At 36.2% G+C, this 10,053-nt stretch overlaps 2 protein-coding genes across 4 annotated transcripts; both read right to left on the reverse strand.

The window, feature by feature from the left end:
* Positions 1-2,507: 2,507 nt before the first annotated feature.
* Positions 2,508-3,996, reverse strand: LOC140956762 (uncharacterized). Of its 2 annotated transcripts, none has more exons than XM_073413726.1 (5): positions 3,928-3,996; positions 3,661-3,768; positions 3,361-3,578; positions 3,041-3,116; positions 2,508-2,910 (listed from the first exon to the last, which is right to left on the reverse strand). In XM_073413726.1, the coding sequence occupies exons 2-5, from the start codon at positions 3,661-3,663 to the stop codon at positions 2,623-2,625; spliced, it is 585 nt and encodes a 194-aa protein (XP_073269827.1). In that variant the 5' UTR covers positions 3,664-3,768; positions 3,928-3,996; the 3' UTR covers positions 2,508-2,622. The 2 variants fall into 2 exon arrangements, with proteins under 2 accessions (XP_073269827.1, XP_073269760.1); XM_073413659.1 differs by having other exon boundaries at positions 3,902-3,967.
* Positions 3,997-4,607: 611 nt separating this feature from the next.
* On the reverse strand, positions 4,608-7,232 carry LOC140956886 (uncharacterized). Of its 2 annotated transcripts, XR_012171562.1 has the most exons (3): positions 7,203-7,232; positions 4,849-6,501; positions 4,608-4,738 (listed from the first exon to the last, which is right to left on the reverse strand). XR_012171562.1 is itself a non-coding variant. In XM_073413840.1 (2 exons), the coding sequence occupies exon 2, from the start codon at positions 6,195-6,197 to the stop codon at positions 5,127-5,129; it is 1,071 nt and encodes a 356-aa protein (XP_073269941.1). In that variant the 5' UTR covers positions 6,198-6,501; positions 7,203-7,232; the 3' UTR covers positions 4,640-5,126. The 2 variants fall into 2 exon arrangements, 1 of the variants encoding a protein (XP_073269941.1); XM_073413840.1 differs by having other exon boundaries at positions 4,640-6,501.
* Between the last annotated feature and the right edge of the window lie 2,821 nt (positions 7,233-10,053).

Here is a 10,053-nt window from a genome sequence, read left to right on the forward strand (position 1 = left end):
CATGCATGCCACAACACACGCACACTAGAGATGCAACCAAACGCGATCAACTTCCCTCTCACTTGCTCGATAGGATTCATGGTCATGTCCAGCTGTGTCCGAGACATCTCAGACCATGACTCAGCCCCATCAGGGTCTGGTCCAAGGCTAGGAACGGCTCTCGCACCGCCATCTCGCTTGAATCATTCGATCTGGCAAACACCGACCCACGCGACCAAGTGCAACCCCTAGACCTAAGCTATAACTTGAGTCCCACTCGACTCCAGCCCTTAGAAAACATAAACCTTGATGTGAACAACCCCTCATCAACCCCCTCGGCAGTCCCCTTGCATAAAGATCACAAAAGACGTGAGAAAACAACCCATGAATGCACCTTCATGCCAAGAAACTTGCATAAAACCAAAACCTCAAGCTAGCCAAAAAATCCTCATGCATTTAAGTATATTACATCAATAATATTGGCGTGAATGAAGAGAAAAATAAGATACATGTGTGCCTGAGCATTTAAATGATCAAAAGCTTGAAGAACTACATGCGGGGCGTGAACTGGAGAGGCGGAGAAGAAGTTTTCTTCTTGAAAAACCTAAGGGCCGATGTTTGCTGCTAGAAAAAACGTGAAGATGACTGCTGGAATAAGGGGTGGGCGGCTGATAAGGTCTTATTAGGGATAGGGTTAGTGTAGGGTAGTGTTTAAATAAAAAAAGCTAAGTACTAATGGGCCCTAAATTACATTTTAAAAGGATTAAAAGGGTTTTGAGCCCATTAAGGCTTAACACAAACCCGTCAAGACCAATAACACTCTCGAAAAATATTTTGTTTAGGTACGTTTTTGAAAATATAGTCCGAGCCCTCAAAAAGTCCCTCGATTCGCTAAATTTTGCGTACCAGTTAAAAATATGACCCGGCGATTAAAAATATCCACCAAAGCCCAATTTTCGAAATTTCCATTAAAAACATCTCATATTAGACAATTAGAATTAATTATTTAATAAAAATATTTTTCTTGATTATCTTCTTTCTCTGTTACTCCTTCGAGCGCGAAATGCAACTTAAAACCTTAATGCATGAAACTTCAAAATAATCATGAAATAAACTCTAACCATGCAATAATTATGCATCAAATGCATAAAAATCCTTAAACACATATTTTAAATAAAACCCTAGATTACATGCATTCAGGTTACGTAGTTCGAATTTCTCTGCTAAGCTGATTTTAATCTTTTGGGAGGCTGTATCGGGTTCTTTTCTATATGTGCATGAGAATGCGCGTCCCTAGAGTATAAAGAGCAGAAACGGGTGGTAAATTGGGATTGAAGCATTTCATGTTCGCAATCTTGATTTTGATGTTTACAAAACTTGTTATTGTATTTCTAACATATTTACTTATGTGTGAAGTTGCAAACACAAGAAGCAAACTGAAACTGAATTTATCCAAACTGAATTTATGGCGAGCTTGGGTTTTTGGATTATATCTCTCAGCTGGATGATTCAAATGACAATCTTCTAACTTTACTGATCAGAAAACTCAATTTGAAACAAGTCGTATTTCACGTCAGTAGGGCAAAATCAGATGTTATCAAGGTCTAACTGATCGCTGAATTTCCAAACTAATTGCACGAAAATAACAATCAGTTGGTATGAGCAGTTGCGGTATTTTGGTCATATCTCTCAGCTCGATTATTGGAATGAAGCGATTCAGTATGCGTTGGAAAAGATGATCTACAAATCATATTCAAAAGACAAAGTCTGAATCGAAGCTTAAGATGCTGATAAATGACGATAAATTTACTGATTCTGCACAAACTGAAATCAGCTTGAAATGAGCTAGGCTGATTTCAGCACACTAGCTGAAACTGAACCAGCACTACAAGAAAAGTTGGTTTCCGCAGCGTGCAATGTGCGCCGCGGATGCGACGCACGCTGTAAAGTTAAAAGCCGTATTAAGTATGCAACTATTGGCAGCGTGCGGTTTACGCTGCGGTTTACTCTAATAACGGCGTGCAAAGTGTGCTATTGATAGTTAACTTTCAGCAGCGTGCCGCGCACGCTATGGTTAAATGTATCAACGTCGTGCAAAACATGCTGTTGATATGTTGACCAATTCGCAGCGTGCATTGCATGCTGCGGTTAAATGTATCAACGTCGTGCAAAACATGTTGTTGATATATTGACCAATTGGCAGCGTGCATTGCATGCTGCGGTTAAAAGTATCGACGTCATGCAAAACATGCTGTTAATATGTTGACAAATTGGCAGCTTGTATTGCACGCTGCGGTTAAAAGTATCCGTGGCATGCCTAATATGCTGTTGATAAGGTGAGCTATTGGCAGCGTGCAACTGCACGCTGCGACATGTTCAACATTGTACAATCTGTGCTGTCTATTTGGTTTATCAGCAACGTGCATCACATTAAATTTTCGATCAATGCATCACAACAAAGTAGTTATCTCTCGATCATGAAGATTTATCACACCACATCCAACCAATCACAAGAACTAAGTAATTAATGTCAATTCTCCTTGATCCAATAAGACAAAAAACTTGATAAAGTAGACAAAATACTCATCAATATGATGGTTTGATGCAATAGTGTCTGTAACTCTAGAACTAATAGGATCTGTATCAGTCACACAAAACGATAAATTTAGAAAACCATGCTACTGTGCTTCCAACTGCATCATCCAAAAAAATCATTTCAGAATTCGGTCGAATTAAGTCTACCTGCTCCACAAGAACTCTATCAACCCAAACTTTCCAACAAGATCCACCAAGAGGAACGTGATACACTTTTACCGTTGGATCTGTGGATGCAATTCGACCTTCAGCAACAACTCCATCACCACACCAATGAAGCAACTTACATTTAGTATTTTCAGGTATATCTCCATGACTCACATTCTTTAAATTTGACTGCATATAAACCATACAAAGTATTAATTATGTCATATCTATTTTATAACAAATGTGGGTTAGATAACACAAACTTTTAAGATAGTTACCCGAGATGCAACTTAATGTTGGTTCACATTATCAGCATTACCACTTTTTTTGGGACGATTGATATCACAGCCGCTGCCAATATCATTCCCAATCCCAATACTGCCACCACTACCAACCTACATATTGAGATAAATAAAAAAATATGTCAAACAACAAATCTCCAATGTAAGAAGACAATACACAAATTATTATGACCACATCAACCAAATTAAACATAATACAAATTATTATGACCACATCAACGACATCACTAAACAAGAATTCTCAACCGCATCAATACAAATTATTTTATCTAATGTCGTTTAGTTACTAACCTGTTCTTACTCATTTTGTTGCCTCATATTTTGGAAAATAATTAACCTCATTTGTTGCACTTCTTGTTGAAGGCTGTGCATCATACTTTGAAGTTGTTTAATAGTTCCATTTTGTTGCAAAGATGCTCCAACTTTTGAAGGTGTGACTCCAAAGTCCATTCCACGCACTCTACCTCGAATTTCCTTCCCAAATACAAGGCTAATTGCATCCTCAGCAATGTTAGTAGTGTTTTGAGATTCAGGTGCACATTCTTTTATTTCTTTCTGCAAATAACAAATACATAATTTTCTAGAAAATAATGAATTTAAGTTTACCAGTTTTTTCTGAAAGAAAAAATTTTATTACCATTTTTTCTCCAACAGCTTCACCACTAGGTTGTCCATTTTTCTTCTTATGGCCTTCCACCCATACTTTTGTTCTTGTAATTGGTATATCAGCAGAACTTGTTTTCTCCTGCAGTATGAGGCATATAGAAATATATGCAAAATCCATTAGGAACATAATTCAAAAAATGTATCAATACAATTAAAAAAAAGAAAACTTTGAAAAGAACTTTTCATAAGGTTTTTCAAATAATAAAAATTACCATAATGTTAGCCAAACAGGCATAACCTCTTCTGCTCATTGTGTGGTATCTTTGCTTCCCCTCATTGCCTTAAATTTTTCACTCTTTTCCTGAAAAGAAAAAAACATATAACATATTCATATATTGATTAGTCACATGATTACTAAAAATACAGTTGTGCTTCACTATCTCGTGCTTCACCACTTCTGATTTGTGAATTTATTTGCTGGGAAGCTATCCACCGACTAAATAAAAAATGATAATTGAACTAAGAATTTCGTAACATCAGGTCAAGAACAACCGAAAAAATCAATGTGTAACTAAATTAATGAACAATACAAACTGTCACAAACAACAATAAACAACAGCACAAAAAAATCCATAACAACGAATTGATACTTACTTGAAATGGTGGTGATAGTGTCTTCTTTACGAACAAGTCCCATTGGTTTTGATCCATAAATTCGGTAAAAGATTTCTCAATGCTACTGATAGCAATTGTTGCATTAGAACATGACAATCATGAGATTTCAGCCTAATAAGCTTATGATCTTCTAAAGAAACACAGTTACCAATATTTGAGCTATAGCCATCGGGTAACTTTATTTTCTTCAATCTAGAGCAAAATACATTCATCTCTTTTTTAGACAATGTGTAAGGTGCAGCAGGCAAGTGATACATATTTTCACCTTTCTCTTGGAAATGTAATTCTTTTCTAATGTTTAATTGCATCAAATCTTTGCGAGCATTCACATCATCTTTGGATTTTTTCTTCACATTTAACAATGTGCCTATGATATTTTCGCAGACATTCTTGTCAACATACATCACATCTAAGTTATGAAGTAGCTGCAGTCCCTGCGCGTAACCATTAACACATTTCATAGTATTGGTTCAGGATTCATAAAAATTTACGAAAAAAAAAACAAATTTATAAAACTAGATGAATAGAGTGCAAAATAACTTACACTTCAGTATGGCAAACTGAAAAAAATTGACTTCTTCTTCCACATTTGATCTGATTTTTGTACATTTTTTGAACTATCATGCGTCTTTCTCTTTCTCTTTGCATTATTGATATTCTTACTCCTTTTCTTTTTTCCCCAGTCATTTTCAATGACTTTTACCTCATTGAGAATTTCTAAACCAGTCAAAGGCCTCGGTTTTCCTTTTCTCTCTTTTTTCCCATTAAACCATTTTTTTTTCTCACGAAATGGATGATCAGGTGCAAGAAATCTTCGGTGGCCTAAGTATGAAAACTTTCTACTGTACTTAAGCCACATAGAACATACGTCTTCACCACATATTGGGCAACCAAATTCCCTTTTGTGGCACATCCAGCTAGGTTTCCATAAGCTGGAAAATCATTGATTGTCCACATCAATATAGCCTTCAGATTGAACATTGACTTGCTAAATGCATCAAATGCCTTCACACCTATGTCCCACAACTCCTTCAAATCCTCCACAAAAGGTTCCAAGTACACATCTATATCATTTCCCGGTTGCTTTGGACCTGGTATTAGTAATGTTAACATAAGATTTTCCTTCGACATGCACTTGAATGGAGGAAGATTGTAATTGACCAAGATAACCGGCCAACAACTATATCTGGAACTAAGGTCACCAAAAGGGTTGAATCTATCTGTTGCAAGACCAAGACTAAGATTTCTAGGATCTGATGCAAAAGCAGGCCACTTGTGATTTATTGTATCCCAAGCTACTGAATCAACTGGATGACGCATCATATGATCTTGACTTTTGTGATTGGAGTTCCAAATCAAATCTTCAGCCATTTCTTCTGATTTAAACATCTTTTTAAATCTTGGTATCACATGAAAATACCTTAGCACCTTTTCAGGAACTTCTTTACGAACTTTGAAGGTAACTTTGTCCACCTTCCATCTTGAGGAACCGCACTTTGGACATGAGTCTAATTCTTTGAGCTCCTTTCTAAATAAACAACAATCGTTTGGGCAAGCATGAATCTTCTCATATCCTAAATCAAATGGTTTCAAAAACTTTTTCATTGAGTAAACATTTTGTGGAGGTGTGGTTTTTTCTGGAAGCATGTCACCTAAAATCTTAAGGAGCTCATTGAAACTACTGTCAGTGTGACCATTGGTAGACTTGTAATTGTATAATGTGACAGATGCTGACAACTTTGTATAAGTCGTACATCCAGGGAAGAGAGGAGTTTCTGCATCTTCTAATAAATTAGCAAACTCATAATCTCTTGTGTCAGACGTATTGTGTCCAACCTCTTCATCTGAGACAAATACATCCCTATATAAGTGAAAATGCCTCTCTAATTTCATCCTCCGCTTCTTGAACTCCTCCTAAACTACCTTCACCTTCAAATTGTGGGGTATCAGTTTCACCATGGAAGAACCAAATCGTGTAAGAAGGATCGAATCCCTTGATAATTAAGTGCTCATACACTTTGTCAAATGTCACATACTTCTTATTTTTACAACGTATGCAAGGACATAATATTACGTCATGTGTTTTGGCGTAGTCCTTGGCTTGTGCAAGAAATTTTTGAACCCCTTCTTCATACTCGGGTATAAGTCTTGAAGGCAAATGAATCCATTCTTTATCCATTTCGTAAATGACCCAAACCTGGATCCTTGTATATTTAATCAGAAGGCCATAATTGATGACTGATAAAAATAATTGAGTCGTGTTTTTGATAAATAAAAGTTTGGGAATTTTAGTAGAGGAATGTTAATGAATTTGTTTGTATTATTTACTTACTGATAAACCAAAAAAAAAATTATGTTCTCAATTTACAAAAAAATTACACTTTTGCTTAATAAAAAAATATTATAAAAACCTATTTTTAGTAGATTTGATTCATTATCTGTATCAAAAAAAAAATCATTTTAAAAAGCTTAATTTTATTTTATTTAAATATTAGTTTTTACCATCCCAAACGCATTAACGTCTTTAAATACAGATAATTTCCTAAATAATTTGTTTGTATTATTTACTTACTTCTTTTTTATTTGTCTTTATTTTTATTTTTTTTACGATAAGAAAAATAAATTCTTTAAATAACATGCATCATTAATTGGCCCTTAGTTGGTGGAGGCAGGGGATTGGAAGTGTGTGCTTTTATGATTAAGAAATCTATTTTTTTCAACTTCATGAACTTATGTACAAAATAATGCATCCCATTTTCACAGTAAAACCAAATCTAATAGTCTAATGTTGTCCCAAAACATTTTTTCTCTTTTGCTATAATAAATTTCATTTACACCACAAAAGTTAATTAAATAATCATAAATCAGCTAAAAGTACGCAATAAAAACGAATGGAACCTGTGTTTCTGGGTGAGCAGCTTGTTCCCGATGATCTTAAGTGCTGCCACGAGTTGAACTAGAACTGTAATGCAAGCAAACAAAGCAATTGATTGAAAAGCCATAATTTTTGTGTCACTTGAGAAAAAAAAGAGAAACACACAAATTAAGGGATGCTTAAGAAATTTGTTTATGCAAAATATCCCCACATCCACAAGCAACACATCCACAACGTATCTTCAATAAACAAAATAAAATATCATAAAATGCAGTCAAGACAAGTAGTTCATATCAGCTGCATGCAAGTCAAAAACTAAATGTATGGTTCATATCTCTTTGCTGCCTTCAATGTATTGTATTCTTTGACCTGTATCAGTCCTAGACCAATTATATATCTTGGAAACCTCTTCCCTGGACCACAGATTTTAGCAAAATTTCTTATTTTCCCCAGCTTACTGAACTTACTGTTGCTCTTTGATCATCCTTGCTAGTTGAGTTTTGGCTTGGTTGATAAATATCTGAGCAACACCAATATATTTGAGCATTCGGGGAAGGTGTACTCGGTTACTGACAATCATATACCTCAAGAAATTGATCCTTTAACATTGGAAACTAAAGGAAATAGGGACATCAATGGAAGTTGGAACAGGCCATTCACTAGTCACCCTAAGGTAGCTCCTTAACCCATTACCGAGCATTAAGAAATCTTTCTTTCAGCTGATGGAAACAGATTACTTCACAAGGTGGATCTAAAGCTGAAAAGGTGTTGCCTTTTCCATGAAATAGGCATAACGAAAAAGTAATACTTATTTGCCCGAAAATCTTCATCATCACTAGAAATTGAATTGATACTTTGAATATACGCGTTACTTAAGGAAACAATCGGTATTGACAGATTGATAAAAAGAAACGAAACAAGAAAAGAAGAAGCATTAACTAGAAAAACAAAATAAATGATTTACTTTAAGGAAACTACGCTAATTGACTATGAATCATAACCAAACGAAGAGGATGAGCTTACCTTAGCCCTCATACCAACAAAAATTTCAGAATCTCGATTCGAAATCCCCCAATATTCTGGTTCAGGTGGTTTTAACTCAAACCGACGAAATCGTAGATTTGGAAGGAGTCCAGGTACACTGGTTGTGGGCTAACAAAATATTCTCGACGATGAGACGGCGGTGGTAGAAGGAGCCGACGATGACTGAAGCGATAAACTTACTCCACAGAAGACCGACGGTTTGTTAAAATTACGAAGAAGTTTATTAAAATTTTGACGATGAAATTGTTGATTTGAATGGAAAGGTTCAAAAATTAGAATTTTAACAGGATTTGGCGATGATGGAGATGATAGAGGAAGGAGGAGGGTTTCGATCGGGAGAAAAAAGAGAGGCGCGTTTTATTTGGGGATTTGGCGCCTTCTCATTGTAAAGTACTAATTTTACTGCTAATACTCACAGCATGCATTGTGCGCGGTAAATGTAATTTTTTACAGCTTACTAAATGCACGCCGTTGAAACAAAAAGCTTTAACCGCACACTTTCCGGCACGTCGTTGATAAGAATATTTACAGCGTTTTTTTCCTGCACGTCGTGGTTGGTGTAAGGTGCAACCACATTAACGGCGTGCATTTTAAATCACACCTTTAAAAATTACATTAACGACGTGCTTTTAATGCACGCCGTTAATGTCGTGCTGCAAAAAACCATTTTTCTTGTAGTGCAGACAAGCTGAAACTGAACTGAGCCAGCTGAACTGAAACATACCTGTTGGAACTTTTCAAGTTCACAATCTTTGCTTAATTTTGATGTTAACAAAACTTGTTATTTTGTTTCTAATAACTTACCTTAGTGCACAGATAGCTGAAACTGAAATGATCAGATTACGAGCCAAAATTGAAACTATAGGAGATGCTAACTGAAAGAACCAACTGATCGAATGAACTAAACCAGTTCAACTGATGCATCGCAACCAGCTCAACTGAATGTCCAGCTGGTAGGTAGTTCAGCAGAAGATCTTCAGAAGCCCGACCAGCTGATGAAGAGTTCAACTGATGAATAGCCCAACTAACCAGGTTACTGAATCAGTGAAATCAGTTCAGCTGACGAGTCAACTGATTTCACTAGATCAGTTCAAAGACCAGTTGCTGATCAGTTTGAAGAACCATTTCAAAACATCAGTTAGGAGAAATCAATTGCAGATCACGACAAGCTTACTTAATGGATAACAGCTGTGCGCAAAGGTACAAAAGCAATTGTACTATCACAGTACAATCATGAACGTTGCATCAGAAGCTTAAAGCCAAAAGTTCTTGAATGGATTCCAAAGAACAAATTCAAAATGCAACGTATACAATAATTGAGTCTTACTGTACGATCAAGCTTCGCGCCTATAAATAGAAGATCAGTGATGACTCAGTAACAACGATATACATACACAGTGTGGCTAAAAGAGAGAATACAACAAAGAAGAAGGGCACGCATATCGCGTATTAGCTTACAAGAAGCATTACGCCCAGTTGTGAGGGAACACTTCAAAGTTATATCAGCTTAGATTAGAAGCTTATTTCCCTCAGTGTGTGAGAACACTTTTGGGTAGTGTTCATTGTTCAGTTCTCACACACACGCACACACCACCACCCAAATTACAGTCTTGCACAAAGACAATAAACTTGTGTATGTAGTCTTTGACACATAGACATTAAAGAAGTGTTGGCTGGAAGGTGCTGCCTTCAGTCTAGACTAGGAGTTCAGTTAGGTAGTGGGTAAGTCTTAGGCTGTGTAGGATTTGTACATGGTGTTGTATAAATCTAAGTCTTCTAGTGTATCCTACCCGTGGAGGTAGAAAGGGTGACGTAGGAGCAGTTGAAGTC

This window comes from Primulina huaijiensis, chromosome 1, assembly GCF_012295235.1.
Source record: "Primulina huaijiensis isolate GDHJ02 chromosome 1, ASM1229523v2, whole genome shotgun sequence".
NCBI lineage: Eukaryota > Viridiplantae > Streptophyta > Magnoliopsida > Lamiales > Gesneriaceae > Primulina > Primulina huaijiensis.